The sequence below is a fragment of the Oncorhynchus kisutch genome, linkage group LG19, assembly GCF_002021735.2.
Source record: "Oncorhynchus kisutch isolate 150728-3 linkage group LG19, Okis_V2, whole genome shotgun sequence".
Taxonomy (NCBI): Eukaryota; Metazoa; Chordata; class Actinopteri; order Salmoniformes; family Salmonidae; genus Oncorhynchus; species Oncorhynchus kisutch.
The window spans coordinates 7,329,588-7,348,068 of record NC_034192.2 but is presented as its reverse complement, the minus strand read 5'-3'; the positions used below and the strand labels follow the sequence as shown (position 1 = coordinate 7,348,068).

At 42.7% G+C, this 18,481-nt stretch overlaps 1 protein-coding gene across 1 annotated transcript; it reads right to left on the bottom strand.

Annotated features, from left to right (window-relative positions):
- Positions 1 to 163: 163 nt before the first annotated feature.
- On the bottom strand, positions 164 to 18,273 carry LOC109910339 (protein ADM2). The gene is made up of 3 exons (XM_020509512.2): positions 18,173 to 18,273; positions 17,592 to 17,845; positions 164 to 4,257 (listed from the first exon to the last, which is right to left on the bottom strand). Exons 2-3 carry the CDS (start codon positions 17,687 to 17,689, stop codon positions 3,819 to 3,821), a joined length of 537 nt encoding a protein of 178 aa, XP_020365101.1. The 5' UTR covers positions 17,690 to 17,845; positions 18,173 to 18,273; the 3' UTR covers positions 164 to 3,818.
- Between the last annotated feature and the right edge of the window lie 208 nt (positions 18,274 to 18,481).

Below are 18,481 nucleotides of genomic sequence, written 5' to 3'. Positions count from 1 at the left end.
ACAATGGCATCGATGTTGTTAACATGTTGTGAAGAATTGCTCATACTGTACTCACACACACACACGTGAAGTTAAACATGCAGACACACGCACGCGCACACAAACACACAGACACACGCACACACACACTTTCACAAATTAGAGGCACACACTAGACTTTATCTCACTACAGTAGTTCTTTATTTTTTTACAGAGAATGAAAGACATTGTCTGACATGAACATATAGCTACATTTAGGATTTATTTTTCTTTCCTAACAAAAGGTCACCTTTTAGAAGCGTGGAAAATGCGAGATAAATAGTGTCTTTGGAGACATACATATATAAACATACAAAGATAACTTAAATATATTACTTTTCTTACATAGTACCACTAATAATATATAATATGCACAAGTGCGCATGATATCATCTTCACTCCACTCCACTCATACTCATACAGATCTTTATCAAATGCAACATATACAATAACTCTCAACTGTCATTAAAAAATAGAATTGCAATGTTTGAAATTCAAGTTGTGAGGAACTAACAACATTAAAGTGCTTTGCTCAGTTTGCTGTGACCCTAAAAGAGGCTTCTGACCTTAAGTATAATTAAATATTGAACGAGGAAAAACAGACTGGGATTGTGATGTGTTAGATCCCTGGCTAAAATGACTATACTATAAGTACCTACACATACACACTCACATACAGTCACACACACACTCACATACAGACGTGAACACCCAACACAATCTCTTGCATCTCTTTACGACATAGGTTAAGTTAACAATGGCAGGCGATGGCAGCGTTAGTTTTGATGTAAGACTGATGGAGAGTGTTTCTCTTAACACACAAGGGGAGGTCAAAGGTAGTGGTCAAAGGTGGTCAAAGGTCGTAAATAATCTGGTGTTACGCAGTTTACCCAGACAAAACACTCAGCTATGCTGCTAGGAAAGGCTACGGACCCGCCAGTGACACAACACTGATGTGTAATTACTGTCATATGAGATTCACAACACAAAGAAAAGGTACAGCAAAAACAAAATGACCCCAACAAAAATCCAACAAACACAAGGTTGGTTCCTGATTCTATATGTGGCCGGTCAGACACAAACACACACTTGTGACAGTGGTGGTTAAGAAGTCGAGAGATTCACCAAGGTTCTTAGCGTTTGAAAAGCCTTTTAATGTTCTGTCACGAGACATTGATTAGCTCAAGTACAGCAGAGATAATGGCATGTGTGTTTCACAAAGCCCTTTGAACAGATTAGACTTAAAGAACCAATGAACCACTGATTATGACCTGCAACCTGGCATCGCCGTCATTACTGAGATAGAAGGAGAGAGAGTGGTAGAGGGAGAGATGGTGAGATAGAGAGAGTGAGACAGAGAATCACTCCACGATTAAATTAGCTTAAAATAAAATAAAACCCCAGTTTTAATTATGGTGATTCAGTCCAAAAATACAAAAATATGTCAAACAAAATAAAAGGGGGATATGGATAGACCACACTAAAGTATGATGTAGATCACAAAAAAACGAAATGACTGTCAAGTATTGTCAGATATTTGGTGAATTTAAACCACTTGCCCAACTAACTTAATTAGTTATAGAATGATTTTATGTAGGCAACGCTGTGGTCAAAACAAAACAGTAAAAACCTGGACCCTAAAAGACTCTAAGCTGATTTTGGGTACTCCTGTGACTGTCTAATTACGACACAGTAACCTAATAGTTACATAGTCATAGTCATAAATACATGAATGTATGACTTATTGCTGACCTGGTTTCTAACTGCAGCAATAGCAACATCAGCAAGTTTGGATCAAAGTTATTGGAAAACTAATAGTCTGAACGTTGAGGATGATTTAAACTATTCTAATCCTCTGACATTGAGAATATGAAACATTTGAATGTGTTTCAAAGAGGCAGGCCGCATGATTATTATGGGTATTAAAGATGTCATGGAGATGTTGTGGCTTGTTTTTTTTTTTCAGGTCGACAGGCTCTGCACCTTTTTGAAGGTTGGGCTAGTTTTTTCATGGCTTGCTGAGTTGAGGTTGTTTTTGGTTATTTTTACTGAGGGCATCCGCCCACCATTTCAGAGACAGTTATAACAAGGGAACAAGGGAATCTAGGAGCATATTTTTTAAAAACCGTATTTCGTATCCAGATTTAAAATGTGGCACTCTGGCTCCCTTACTTTTGGTATCCGTGGTCTGTCATTACAAAGCCACAATGTAACAGCAGAGAACTTTGCTGTTGACTCTGTGCTAATTTGGACTCATTTGACACACTACAAGCATACAACGTAAAGTATTGTTGTGTACACACTAAACTACTAGCAGTATTAGGATCATAACTGACCGGATTATTATTGATAATGACAAAGTAAGCCTCTCAATATTCCTAGGCACTACTGCAAGTGGCAGATTTTGGGTTTGGGTTGGCAACTCGTGATGCTTTAGCTAGTAGTTATACGGTCCAATGGGCAAGGCAAGGCACAGTCAAAGTTTATTTTGTTTATAAATACAGCAGACGATGTGTACCACCTCGCCACCATTGCGGCACTACTAAAGAGATTAGGTCTGATTGGTTAAATTGCCGTAAACATAAAGTCGAGACTTAGTGGGAGAACTTAAGAATCACATGAAGGGGATAATATCCCCACTCAGACCCTGAGATAAGGGCAGTGGGAGTGTTCACTGTGTTCACGAGCCAACCAATAGATCTCACCGCTGAAATAGGTCCGCAATGATTCATAATAAAAACATTGAAAACCTCCATCTTGTGTAGGAACTGAGTCATTGAAATGTATACTCTCTTCTTTCTCTTTCTATAAACAGTCTCTACTAGACGAGTCCAGAAGCGGAACTCCATCCAGCCACTGCTGAACTTGACTATGATGGCTGAATGCGGCTGTCAAGGCTGTGGTCTGTTGAAACATATACTTCACAGAACCACAGACCGCTTCTGTCGGGAACATCATTGGCTGCAGATGAGAGAGGACAGTAGGTTCTTGTCTGTAAGGTCAGTGTCTGTGTCTGTAAGGTCAGTGTCTGTGTCTATAAGGTCAGTGTCTGCCCACAAATGGTTGCTGGTGGTCTGTAAATCAGAGGATTAACCCAGATATGTCAAACATGGTCCCTCAAATTGTCCTGGCAGATCTAAGGGGGCAGGGTTTAGCGTGGGGTAAAAGGGTTCATTGGGTCGTTTTGATGGGTCTTCAGGAATATATTCCCTCTGACAGGGATCTGATCCTAGCCCTGGTAGAAATCCAAATTAGTGGTTTAAGTGTTTGATCAATGGGGCCAGAGCTAACTGCTGCTGTGGAGGTCATCAGGCCTTATACAGACACGTCCAGTTGCGTTGGCTTGTGTTAAGTAGAAAGACCGGTGGACAGGGGTATTTAATATTTCATTAACAGGATTAGGAAGTCAAAGCCCCTTGCAGCTCTTTGACTAGTCAGGAGGCCGGGAGAAACACAAAGACTTTGACCAGACCCAAATGTCCAGAGCATCTCTGGGTGACAGGTATTCGTTCCCAGGGGTGGTTGGTGGTGGGAAGCGTCGGCTATGAGGCTTTCATTCATGTCAGATTCCTTTTCTTAAACAGCATGTTGCGTTTTTGAGGTGTACAGAGGAGTAAGGCAAATGTCATTCAAAAAGTACAGAAATTGTCATTTCAGGATCTAAAAAAGGTGTGGACTACATCTAATACTAATGCAAAGGCTATCTGTGATACATAAAATAGAGATACATGTCTATAGATAGAAGTTTGCTGGGGTGTTGATGTTTTCAGAGAAGAGAGGGAGAAGTATCCGTCAGTCTCTCATCCGTAACTATGCGGACTCCGGGGGTTAATGGGGGAGGAGTCTTCCCGTCCACTCTGGCCAATCAGCTGATAGAGCCGGTGGCTGAGGTTCTGAACCTGGCAGGTTCCCAGGGCGCACCCCACTCTCATCAGCTGGGGGTGGTGGTGACCCCCCCGGGACCCTGATTGGGCCTGGCGACGACCTCTTGACCCTGTCCGTTGGGGCTCCAAGCCCTCCTCAAGCCTCACACGTACCAGAGGTTCAAGATGGGCTGTGTTCATGACAGTGGGTGGTGTGTCTCTGCGGAGGTAGCCAGGCAACCATTTTGGAGATCTGATGGAGGACTGGAGGTCTGATGAAGGGCTGGAGTCTGTTGGGCTGGCGAGTTCGGTGCCAGTTTCTGGAGTGAAGATCTCCTCCTCTCTCAGCGCATGAAGCTTCTTAAGCAGCTCCAACCTGGGAACACAGGAAAAAATTCAGAGTTCAGATCTTGTGTCGTTAAGATTGATGTCTGTATCTTTCCACTCTGGGTCAATGCTGACCATTGAATCAGAGAAGTCATTTTAGAACTGGCCTAGTTATTCTCAGACTGATGTGAAGCACACTTCCAACAGCATTTTATGTCAACACACACTGACAGTAAATGTTACACATGGAATGGGCATAGTGAGGGTTGATGTGTCACCATCCTGTCTTAATGCATTTTAGAAGACTAATGGCCTTTCAGCACAGGAACAAAACAGCATGGGGACCTGGCTGCTGTTAATTTATTATGGTAATATCAACATACTGGATGTCAAAACTATTGAGACTCCATGTCCACCTTAGCTAAAGCAAACAGACAGAGTGGCTCTGGAGATTTACTGACTACTCACTCAAGAGAGGGAAGGCTAATGTACAGAGCAAACTGTGGCAAGTGTCCACAGGACGGAGGCATCACTAAGTTTCAGGAACAGCCTGTTAAGCAAACACATCTCAGATTGACTCTGGCTTTAGTGCTGAGGAGGAGGAGGCCCTGCCATCTGTTCTCTTCTTGATGATGCCACTGGCTGCTCAACTCAAACTTGGCACTGGGGATTCTTTTCTCTGAACTGTTGTGGGTGTGTTTGCTCAGAGGGCTCGAATTTGTGTCTCTGTGTCGTTTGTTACAGATGCTATAAATAGGTAGAGGCTCACCTGGCGGAAGTCATATTGACGAAGCACCTGCCACAGTGAGTCGGGGACTTCAATTCTCAAAATGGTGCCAGTGGGTATATCAAGCCTCAATTCTTTTAAGTAGTAAGTATGACTTTTGTGTGTTAAATGTCCTCCCATGATAAAGTTAGAACAAGAAAGAAAAAACCTCCCTTTTTGTATCCTTTTTCCATTTTAAAGAGACACAGAAACATTTCCACAGCTTCAGGTTCTGACCGGCTTCCAACTGCTCTTTAGGAGAAGCAGTAATGATAGTTGGCATACAGCGTAATTATAAAAAGAGCAGCGTTCTCCTCGTGAAACGCTGACTGGATTGTGAGAAATAACAGGGTAGGCCTACTGTAGAACGCCACTATGCAAGTGGTAACCAACCAATCTCTGTACAGACACAGCGAGAAGTGGCTATATTAATGAACAGGGTTCCAAACCCTTCTGTGCCTCCTCAAGGTGGTCTCTTAGTTAATGTGTTCAGTGCCTTGGCCAAACGTGTTGTTAATGGTCAAAATTCTACAGACTACAAACATGACTTTGAGCATTTATGGGTTTGTTCAACCAATTTAACCTAAAACTGAGTTTTCTGGTGTGTTGTGGGCTTGAAGCCCAATGTAACTAGCCAATCTAGCTACTTTACACGCAAAAATATAGTGCTATTCCAGCAACAGCACCGTGAGTTTATTTTACTAGGCAAGTCAGTTAAGAACAAATTCTTATTTTCAATGACAGCCTAGGAACAGTGGGTTAACTGCCTGTTCAGGGGCAGAACGACAGATTTTGTACCTTATCAGCTCGGGGATTTGAACTTGCAACCTTTCTATTACTAGTCCAATGCTCTAACCCTGCCGGTCAGTCAGTGACAGTTTCAAAGTAGCTATATTTGACATGTACACAGAGTTCCAACACAAAGAAAACACTGAATGAGCTTTGCCAACACCTGTTTCTGTATCCCTGCCATCCAGCCTGTTTGCCTGTACAGGGCAGGGCCCTGGTGTCTGGTGATGGTGGGTGTCACTGGTAACCACTGTGGTAGTGCAGAGGGAGCACAATTTCCAGGAGCACCTAGTCATTCAGCTCTGTTCTTCTGTGGCCAGGCCATGGCCAAGTCACACCCACCTTCTGTGCCAAACAATAGGCTGCCAGACAGGCACAAATTGTATTTGATTGCGTGGAAAAGCTACGTTTATATACCGCATAAATACTGCAATGTGGTTGCTATAGAGATTTGGATCGTCTATATTCATTACAGTACATTTTTATTTAGTTGACCTTTCTGTACACAAAAAGGCTGAAATACAATCTTCTGTTCAGGCTCATTCTTCTTTTGTGTTTGGAATCCATGGTGGAAAATGTGTTTCTCACACAGGAGGAAGGAGGAAACTTAATCCGTTCGGAAACAAGAGATGGTGAATAAACAAAACAAAGGTAAAACAGCTCCAGAACAGCTTCCTTTGGGAGTCCCTGGACAAAAACAGGACTGATGGGGTGTGTAGACTGCCAGTACCAAACAATGCCCACTGAGCACACACTGGTTGAATCAATGTTGTTTGAAATGACGTTCAACCAACATGGAATAGATGTTGAATTGACGTCTGTGATCAGTGGGTGTGCTGTACCCAGCTACATAGTCATGGGGCGGCAGGGTAGCCTAGTAGTTAGAGCGTTGGACTAGTAATCAAAAGGTTGCAAGTTCAAATCCCCAAGCTGACAAGGTACAAATCTGTTGTTCTGTGCCTGAACAAGGCAGTTAACTCACTGTTCCTAGGCTGTCATTGAAAATAAGAATTTGTTCTTAACTGACCTGCCTAGGTAAAATAAATGTTGTGTTTTATTGTAGACCAGCTAGGAGCAGTCAAGTGTGTTGTTTTACAGGGTCAGCCATAGTAGTACGGTTCCCCTGGAGAAAATTAGGATTAAGTGCCTTGCGCAAGAGCACATCAACAGTTTTTCCACCTTGTCAGCTCAGGTATTTAAACCAGCGATCTTTCGGTTAGTGGCCAACACTCTAACCGCTAGTCTACCTGCTGCCTAAGACAACGTGTCAGTCCCAATCCCCCCCATCGACCAAGTAGTTTGTGTGTGTGCTTGTGTGTGTTTATAATACCCATTTAACCCCCTGTTGGGTGGCAAATGCCCTCATCCACCCCTGGTGGAGCAGTAGTGGACTTTGTGGCACACTCAGCGCTGGAACTCCCATAACACAACATGCCGCCCTGAGCCCGACCCAACGCAGTAGACGATGGCTGCTTCGCTAGTCAGGGTATTCTGGGCTGGCAGACAGCCATAAAGACCCTGTGATGTAGTTAAAAAAACAATTCTCTTGGAGAATTTGTAACTGGAGGGGGGCGGAGCGGGAGAAAAAAGAAAGAAAGAGCAAATCTGCTGTTTAAAGGAGGTTAAATGTGTTTGGGTTTCTGTAGGGTTCACCTCCCACCTAGGGAGTTCGTGGCATGTCCTTTTGTCCTCCTCTCTTCTCTGTTACACCATCTGACCTGACGGATTTACCTTCACCTGACGCTGATGCCCTTAGCTTTTATATAATGGCTTCACAAGCAAGTGTTAACTTGTCTGTCTTGTCCCTTGGGCCAGCCAGAACTCATTTGTATGTGTCTGTGCCAGAGGGATCGGATGGATCTGAGAGGAGTGTTTTGGCCAAAGACTTTGGACCGGAGGTGTAACTGTGTGCCCAGTGCACATGCTCCTCTCCAGTTTCCAGTTCTTCTGATCCCACAATAAGCCTTTTGGCCAGTGTTCTAGCCCACAGCCAGGAGAAGGCAGCAGCACCATGTACTGTAGCCCGGCCCAACGTGAGAACTCTCTCACTGGATCACATCTGATCTGACAGCCCCGTCTAATTTGGCTATTGAGAAAGTAATCCTGCAAATGGACAGTAATGGAGGTCTTTGTGATTGGCAGAGGATCAAAGATATCAGAGCTTCACATTCTTAGAAACATTCACTCACTCAACACTTTTCAGCACCATCTGATCTGTGGAAGATTATTTAAAAAAAATTATTGGTAACAAATCCACCTACTTGTTCTGTAAAATTCCCATTTTCATCGGAGGGCATTAAGCTAAAAGTCACTTAGCTTGGGGAACGGGTGGAGGAAGGGGGGATTTGAGGGTTCGATAAAAGGGTAAGCTGATCCCAACTCCTTTGTGCTACAGTGTGGTGTTATTCTTTAATATTAATCCCACAGTTTAGACTGAGTGTCAGGCTATGGGTAACTGGTGCATGGAATCAGGCACAAGAGAGCAGAGATGAGTGTACAAGGTAGTTTAATCCACGAACTGCACCAGTATAAAACAAATACAAAAGGTGTGTGAAAATACTGGTCACTCGTAAATACCAGCCATACTGTATAGAATCAACATGAACATAATAAACGAACACGCACACCAAACATGGGAGAAACAGAGGGTTAAATAATGAACATGTAATTGGGGAATAGAAACCAGGTTTGTAGAAAACAAAGACAAAACAAATGGAAAATTAAAAGTGGATTGTGATGGCTAGAAAGCCGGTGACGTCGACCGCCGAACGCCGCCCGTACAAGGAGAGGGACCGACTTCGGCGGAAGTTGTGACACTGAGGTCTGGAATCACAACTGAGACCCACCAGTGGAACCACCACAACAGGGTGATTCCACGCCAGCGGGAGCGGGAAATATATTTGGTATTTACATTTGAGTCATTTAGTCATATCCAGAGCAACTTACAGGAGCAATTAGGTGTCTCACACTGTTCTGACAATTCTCACATAGAAAATTGATTGGGTGGAAGGGTGTTTAACATGTTTTTTTTTTTCATTTCTATCACAAGCCATTTAAAAAAAAAATCATGATGAAATTAGCCATTTTATACTCTTTTTAGTATACATGCCTCCTATAAGACTCTCTGATCTGTGAACGGTACATAATACAGACAACATCTGTCATTATACTCCTTATAGTGTTCTCTGTGAAATACCCATTTTCACATTCATTTATTCAACATAAAAAATATGAATAGTAATCTCAAAACGATCATTTTTAGACACTCTTCAAACACGTAACATTTCCAGAGTGGGCTCTCTGGTACTTTTAATGATATGACCCATTTTATACATAGAAATTGACATGATAGGTCATTAACCAATCACATTCAGCAAATCACCAGCAGAGTGAGTTCCCTTTGAATCCATTTTCCCATTCCCTGTGTTGGTGGTGCTCATAAAATTGATCACACCTTCAGAATTAGCAGAGCCCACCCTGGAAATGTAATGTACTTATATATATTGTTCCAAAAATTGTCTTAAAATAAACAAAATCAAAAAGGGTAGTTTGGAGATATTAATATTTGAATGTTGAATAAATTAATGTGATTATTTTTATTTCAGAATCTAGACCTACTCCATATTTTAAAACACATTATAAGAATATAATGACACCAAGATGTTGTCTGTATCACGTACAGTTCACGGATCATAGGGTCTTATAGGAGGCATGTACAGTATAGGTCTAAAAAGGGCCTAAAATGGATACTTTTATCATGATTTTCTCAAACATTGTTTGTGATACAAATTTAAATCGCTGATGTTCCACCAGCCCCAGCCTGATGCCCTCTTCTGCCCCAGTAAGGCCCCCTCAGAGAGGGGTAAGCCTTGGCCAGTACCAGGCCTTTCATACATGCTTATACCCAGGGGGCTGGAGCCTACCATGGGCTGCCTTAATCAGCAGTAAATGTGGCACATTCATACATAATCCTCGCCAGGCCCCATGCAGCTAACAGAGGACAGATTGTGTTCTCAGTAAGGAGACAGAAATAAGCGAAAGGCGATTTATTTGTGAATGAACCATTGCTGTCGCTTGTTCTCCATGCATTGGTGGTTTTATAACCTCTTGTATTGATGATAAGTACGTGCTGAGGGTTGATTTAGCACTTTCCTCATCATGCACTGCGTTGGGTGAAAGTGTACAGAGTTGCTAAAGTCCACGGCTTGAAAGAACGACTGCCACATATCCACTATTCTCTCTTGATCCCCTCAGCAGACTTAAGTGTGGAGTGGTTTGGGAATTGGGAGACGGACTTCAGACTATACAGTGGTTGCAGTTCCACGTTCCAATTGTACTGAGGCGGCCACTCACAGCTGCAGTGCTGACTCCTGATTGAGGCCTGATCTCCATCGGTACTGTAGGCATCCATCCACACTACAAATGACTGTACTTAGCTAGAATAACACCTACATTTTCCTCAACCACCAATAGAACATGAAACGAGTTGAGTCCTCTCCTCAGACCTCAGAGCTCCTGTGTTCCTGTGTTCTTTCTTTAACACTAACAGTAGACAGACAGACAGACAGACAGACAGACAGACAGACAGACAGACAGACAGACAGACAGACAGACAGACAGACAGACAGAGACAGACAGACAGACAGACAGACAGACAGACAGACAGACAGACAGACAGACAGACAGACAGACAGACAGACAGACAGACAGACAGACAGACAGACAGACAGACAGACAGACAGACAGACAGACAGACAGACAGACAGACAGACAGACAGACAGACAGACACAGTCAGTCAGTCAGTCAGTCAGTCAGTCAGTAAGTACAAGGGTTGTCACGATTCCAGTATTGCGATAGTCAGAAGTATCGTGGCAAGGAAACAAAACACGAAGCAGATTTAATTTATTGTCACCTAGAGTCACAGTAGTTAATTTTGCAAGCTATAGCACCCACAATTTTACGTAAAGTAGGTTTTTATTGTACCATCGAGTTTTGTCTAATTCGTGTTTTATTTTTTTGCTGTGGAAAATCTGGTATCATAGTATCTCGATACTGGTATTGTGACATCCCCAATGCCTGCGCACGCACGCAGGCACGCAGGCACACACACACACACACACACACACACACACACACACACACACACACACACACACACACACACACACACACACACACACACACACACACACAAGCCTTTTGCCATGGTCAGGCTTTCAGTGCAGAGTGGAAGCATTTTCTTTATGGATGTGGACGGTGGAATTTCGGTCTTAGCCACTAATCCACTGTGGAATTCTGAGCTGCCTGATGGGAGACTGGTTCCCCCTCTTATTTAGGCCTGGTCATAATGACTCCCATGGAGCACAGAGAGAGAAGGAGAAAGAGAGAGAGTGGGTGAGAGGGAGGGAGGGTCATGGCAGTGTTTATATGGTAGATACATTACATCTCCATACATTGCCAGTCCAGACCTGTGTTTACAGTGTGGCCCACATCAGAGCAGCCAAACGTACTCAGAGCAGAGGTCTAACCTCAGAGCCATACATACTGCCTCTCACAGGGCAATCTACAGGGCCATCCAGGGTTATATCAGACTGTGAGGCACGCAAAGTGTATTTAAGTACATAAAAGAGATAACTGGAGTAAAGTTGAAGTGTTTATGAGCCATATTAGTCAAGGTAATGTTCATGTTACGTCTTTGATATTGTATAAGCATATCTATAAATCTATATAAAGTTATTGTATATAGAGTTATATAATCTATCACCATCTAATGGATGCAACAGTAGGTCCTCTGGGAGGTGGATGATGATGCAATGTGCCTGTTTCTGGGGTAAATATTGTGTTTGGACAATGGATGGGTGTTGACGTCTGAATTGCATGCAGGGGTCCTGGCCATGACACTTGCCCCATATGGGGTGACAGAGGGAGTTAACGATTTAGGAGGAGGATGGACAGACGGGAAAAATATTGTTTTTTTTCTGTCCAGTCAGGATCCTGAGCAAATTCACGACCACAATACACACAGACTCAAATACACACAGACTCAAATACACACAGCCAGAGCAGTAGTCTACACTTACACAGTCCCTCTTTCTAAAGAGAATATACTTTACCCTCCCACACGCGCTCAATGCACAAACTGTGTTCATCCTGTCTTGGATGTCTGACATGTCATATCATTGACCTCTGTCCCAGACTGTGTGGAAGTAGAGGGTCATCATGACAACAAGCACATTACAGCACATCAGCTCCAGTAACATGCCTCTCTCTGGGGCGCCCTGCACCCCACTGCTGGAATCCACAACGTAATACTGCTTTGTCTCTAAAGCCATATTTACCTTGTGGTTTGCCTCTATTTTCTCTCAAGCTGTTACTGTATGTAAAATGAAGGGTATAGTATGTATTGTGAATGGCCGAGAGCAAGGGTGTCAAAACACAAAGCCCCGCGGGGCGTCCATGATCAGGACATAGAGCACTTTATCGGTACAGCAAACGCACCCATCACATCTCAGTCTGAAAAGAGGAATGAGAGGAGCGATGAGGCCTGTGTTATTGTTATCGGCCTGTGATGGGATCATCATGTGTGATGGGAAGAACAGAGCATTTGGTATGGAAGGAAGAAAAAGTTGGACATTTACTGAGTAAATAAATAGATAAAAGGAGGGAAGAAGGCAGAGAGAGAAACCAGAATTAGAGAGAAAGTGAGAAAAAAGAGAGAGGACATTATGAATCGCCCTTCCATCACCAAGGGAACATCCCGAGGGGATTTCTAGGAATGATAACCCCTCACACAGCCACAGCTTGGACAAGACAAACAGACTCACTCTTATTGAACTGTTTGTTTTTGAAAAGCTGCCATGTTCACTCAAATACACTGATAGAGAGCACTGCTGCAACCACAATCACATCCACCATTACCCATGAATTCTGCCCCTGCTGTTTTAAATGGGAAGTTAGTTCTGAGAGATTAAAATCATAACAACCACTGGGAAGCAGAAATAGCCCAACCCTGCCGGGAGCTCTGTCTGAAATAAACAGAGAGGCGTTTGAGTCATGCTTCCCCTTACTTCGATTTGATTTCAGTGGCAGGTGTTTGTCTATGAGCAGACACACAGGCACACATGCGCGCACACACACACACACCTGTAGACAGAGGTTGTTGAGCTAAGTCCGAATCTCCAGCGTAGGGGCCCTCCTGTCAGAATAGGGTTACCTTATATAGAGACTGTTGTCTGGCACATCCATCTCAGCCCTGCAAATCTAGGCCATGCAGGGTAAAAACAACCCTCTTTTTCCACATCCTCATAAGTCAATAACCTCAATTATAGGTCATAAAGACTTGCCAGTCCATTCATGGATGCATGTCAGCAAAACTTTTTGGCCTGAATGCCAAGCATCACGCCTGGAGGAAACCTGGCACCATCCCTACGGTGAAGCATGGTGGTGGCAGCATCATGCTGTGGGGATGTTTTTCAGCGGCAGGGACTGGGAGACAAGTCAGGATCGAGGAAAAGATGAACGGAGCAAAGTACAGATCCTTGATGAAAGCCTGCTCCAGAGCGCTAAGGATCTCAGACTGGGGCGAAGGTTCACCTTCCAACAGGACAACAACCCTAAGGAGACAGCCAAGACAATGCAGAAGTTGCTTCAGGACAAGTCTCTGAATATTATTGAGTGGCCTAGCCAGAGCCCGGACTTGAACCTATTCTAACATCTCTGGAGAGACGTGAAAATACAGTTTAAGTCAGAAGTTTACATACACCTTAGCCAAATCCATTTAAACTCATTTTTTCACAATTGCTGACATTTAATCAGAGTAAAAATTCCCTGACTTAGGTCAGTTAGGATCACCACTTTATTTTAAGAATGTGAAATGTCAGAATAATAGTAGAGAGAATGATTTATTTCAGCTTTCATCACATTCCCAATGGGTCAGAAATGTACATACACTCAATTAGTATTTGGTAGCATTGCCTTTAAATTGTTTAACTTGGGTCAAACGTTTTGGGTAGCCTTCCACAAGCTTCCCACAATAAGTTGGGTGAATTTTGTCCCATTCCTCCTGACAGAGCTGGGTCAGGTAACTGAGTCAGGTTTGTAGGCCTCCTTGCTCACACAAGCTTTTTCAGTTCTGCTCACACAATTTCTATAGGATTTAGGTCAGGGCTTTGTGATGACCACTCCAATACTTTGACAATGTTGTCCTTAAGCCATTTCGCCACAACTTTGGAAGTGTGCTTGAGGTCATTGTCCATTTGGAAGACCCATTTGCAATCAAGCTTTAACTTCCTGACTGATGTCTTGAAATGTTGCTTCAATATATCCACATTGTTTTCCTACCTCATGAAGCCATCTATTTTTTGAAGTGCACCAGCCCCTCCTGCAGCAAAGCACCCCCATAACATGATGCTGCCACCCCCGTGCTTCACGGTTGGGATGGTGTTCTTCGGCTTGCAAGCCTCCCCCTTTTTCCTCCAAACATAACGTTGGTCATGATGGCCAAACAGTTCTATTTTTGTTTCATCAGACCAGAGGACATTTCTCCAAAATGTACGATCTTTGTCCCCATGTGCAGTTGCAAACCGCAGTCTGGCTTTTTATGGTGGTTTTTGAGCAGTGGCTTCTTCCTTGCTGAGCCGCCATTCAGGTTATGTCGATATAGGACTCGTTTGACTGTGGATATAGATACTTTTGTACCTGTTTCCTCCAGCATCTTCTCAAGGTCCATTGCTGTTGTTCTGATTGGCACTTTTCGCACTAAAGTACGTTCATCTCTAGGAGACAGAATGCATCTCCTTCCTGAGTGGTATGATGGCTGCGTGGTCCTATGGTGTTTATACTTGCATACTATTGTTTGTTCAGATGAACGTGGTACCTTCAGGCATTTGGAAATTGCTCCCAAGAATGAACCACACTTGTGGAGGTCTACAATTTTTTTCTTCTGAGGTCTTGGCTGATTTCTTTTGATTTTCCATGATGTCAAGCACAGGTACACCTCCAAATGACTCAAATTATGTCAATTAGCCTATCAGAAACCTCTAAAGCCATGACATCATTTTCTGGAGTTTTCCAAGCTGTTTAAAGGCACAGTCATCTTAGTGTATGTAAACCTCTGACCCACTGGAATTGTGATACAAAATTACTTGTGTCATGCACAACGTAGATGTCCTAACCGACTTGCCAAACTATAGTTTGTTAACAAGACATTTGTGGAGTGGTTGAAAAATGAGTTTTAATGACTCCAACCTAAGTGGATGTAAACTTCCGACTTCAACTGTAGCTGTGCAGCAATGCTTCTCATCCAACCTGACAGAGCTTGAGAGGGTCTGCATAGAAGAATGGGAGAAAGTCCCCAAATACAGGCATGCTAAGCTTGTAGTTTCATACCCAAGAAGACTCGAGGCTGTAACCGCTGCCAAAGGTGCTTCAACAAAGTACTCAGTAAAGGGTAGGAATACTTATGTAAATGTAATATTTCAGTTTTTTATACTAAAAACCTGTTTTTGCTTTGTCATTATGGGGTATTGTGTGTAGATTGATGAGGGAAAAAAAAGATTTAATACATTTTAGAAAAAGGCTGTAACCTAACAAAATGTGGAAAAAGTCATACTTTCCAAAGGCACTGTATAAAGCAAGATAATAGTGGTGTCACTGACCTAGTAATAATATGAATAAGTCTCAAAAAATGATAATCTCCAGATCCCTTGGTTGATCATGTCTGAGTTACCAGACCAACAACACAACTCATAGACATTTTTGGGGACCTGTCAGTGTGTCCTACAGCGCTAACCCACATTAGAGGAACAACAGATACAACCAAGTGCCTTACTTCATTTGCCCCCCAAAAATGACTAACATCTGAACATCCCAGATTTCCATGTAAAGGCATGGCTCTTGGTGAAGGTAATCATGTGTTTTAATTGGTTTCTCTCATTGACAGGGTCCTGGTTCCTGTCAGTCTCCCACCAGAAGAGGGCATGCAGACACTGACTCTACCCTCTGCTCTAGTTCTCACTACACTAAAACACACCAGAGACTGGAGTCTTCACTAGTGCACTTCTCCTTCACTTTGAACAGGCACGTCTGCCCTCCCAATGAAATAGGAGGGCAGTGTTTGTGGGTGTGTGTTTGTGTGTGTGTGTTTGTGTGTGTGTGTGTGTGTGTGTGTGTGTGTGTGTGTGTGTGTGTGTGTGTGTGTGTGTGTGTGTGTGTGTGTGTGTGTGTGTGTGTGTGTGTGTGTGTGTGTGTGTGTGTGTGTGTGTGTGTGTGTGTACGTGTGTGCGTACGTGGGTGTGTGGGTATTGTTGACCAATTCCCTGTAATCTTGGGATTTTACTACCATGTCATACATAGAAGAATAGCAGAGTGGGAAAATACCACTCATTACAGTATTACAGTGCCTGAAATTTTGGGGGAATTCAGCAAATGCCAACATGATCCTTAAGTAAACTATTTTTTCCACCTCTGCTATCATATGTCCCACATGAGGTCATATATACTGCTGTGTTAGGAATATGACCTAATGTGGGACATATGATAGCAGAGGTGGGAAAAATAGTTTACTTAAGGACCATACATTTGTCTGAACAAATGACTAAAACCAAACTTAATTTGTAAGACAAACACACAACCATATATCTGTTGCATTCCAAAATATAGTCACATGTGAATAAGATAAAGTAGATGGTTTGGCGCAATAAACCTTGACTTTGAACACTGACGCAAGTAGCTAGCACTTTCGTTTAGGGACCTATAACGAACTGTACGGAAGTCTTTCATGAATACTGACAGATTGGATGTAACATTTATCTACATCGGTAATATATAAATCAAATACTGAACAGTCTTTAATAACGCGCCTAACCTGAGCATATGTGTTTATAGCGCAGTGTGAAAAAATATGATGCAATGACGGTCGTATTGTCCTCTGTCCCATTAGTTACATTTTGAGTTTTTGGACTAAATTCAGTTGCATCATATAAGAACACAAATTCTGATGAGTACGCTTTATTATGCAGATGGAATAAATTTGTAATATCATCATGGTTCCCATTTTTCAACATAGTGATGATGGATAAAATAGCGCTCGTTAGCCTACACAATCATGAACTTTAAGCCAACACAAGTGTTTAAATCCCATAACAGACCTAGCCCAATGGAGAGAGCAGTGCAAACGAGAGACTGCGCAAGGCGCGCATGGATGAACTCTCAATCCATTCTAAAAACAGGGATTCCCCTCAAACTTTTCCACATGGTCATATTATAACTACAGAGACCCCAGGTTATCCGAGCAGGAACGCACGTTCACTCTATCACGTCTGCCTCGCTCTGACCTTGAGGGCCAGCACTACTCTCTATCCTTTATCTCCCCGACACAACACCCTGCCTGACTGAACAAAAACTTCAGCGTACTTTATGCCATAAACCTCGACATGATTCAATAAGTGGTTCAACCGGTTTGGGGTTTGACAGTGTGATTTAATTTTAAAAAAACAGTAGGCTAATAAAAGGCGCGCGTCAATTCACCAAACACCGGCAAAGTAATTGGACATTCGAGAATAACCAATTTCATAATAATGCATCTCATCCATCACTGTATTTTCCGAATCCTGGAATAAAATACGACTACATGTAGCCTATATTTGAATTAGACCTCCAGATTTCCTATTGAAATAGCATGCACTTTTATATATCCAATGTGCCCTCCAGAAGAACGTTTCTGTTCAATAATCATCACTTCCAGAAAGGATCCCTTTTAGAAAGTGAAAGATAAGGAACTGGAAAGCACGTTCAATATAGGAAGGTAATGTAATGTCTTTCTTCTTACCTGTTTCTCTCCAGACGGTCTGCGGCCGGGAGAGCCAGGAGCTGCTGGAGGGAGAATAGGCTGATGCAATACACAGTAACCGGCAGAAGCGAACGCATCTCGGGACGAGTTCTCACACACACCCCTTGGGAAGGAGGGTGTTCCCAAACCACCTGGACGATGTTCAACTCCCGGGGAAGAAAAATTCCCAAAAGTTTTGGTATTTAGGCTAGTACTGATATCCAGGCAACAATGCGCGAGACAGTCAAATAATCCTGTGATAAACAGAAAAATAAAAAAAGTAAAGAAAAGTAAATATATGGTCTAATTTGATCAATAGTACCTGTGGGACACCTGCAAGTGAATTATTCACTCACTATTCAGTAGCCTAATCATGCATACAAAGTGTACGAACCACTCTATGTGTTGCCAATTGAAAGCTATGCAAAAAGAAACCTCAAGCACTAAAGAAAATATATAAAAAATATATCCAGCTACACGCATTTTTTCATATTTTACACAAAGATGATATTGCATTTCAAATTATAACTATAATAACTCATATAAAATAGTACATTTTATGAATGTTAGTAATATCTTACGTATATGAGGATTTTCGGAAAATAAATATTCAGAAGTGTTTTCCCACGGATCTAACAAGTGTTGGTCAAGATGAAGTTCTCAAATTCAACTTCTGAAGTTGAGCGCAAGATGACATTGTGCGTATAAATATTGAGTGGGCGGGACTCATTCTACACCGGTGCACCCGATAGGCTCCGTGAATTGGTCGGATAATTTATTCTTCATTTACTATATGACGTGTATGTGTGCATGTTGAGGTGTGCCGTTGAGGTTGTGGGTTTTGGTGGCAAATGCCAACTGATATGCCAAAATGATGATGGTGCTAGACT

Bases quoted from the DNA above. Each gene is read 5' to 3' on its own strand.
- LOC109910339 (XM_020509512.2), bottom strand. From the start codon at position 17,689: ATGCGTTCGCTTCTGCCGGTTACTGTGTATTGCATCAGCCTATTCTCC. The intron at 4,258-17,591 runs GTAAGAAGAAAG...CTGTGTTCCCAG, and splicing joins GACCGTCTGGAGAGAAACAG to GTTGGAGCTGCTTAAGAAGC.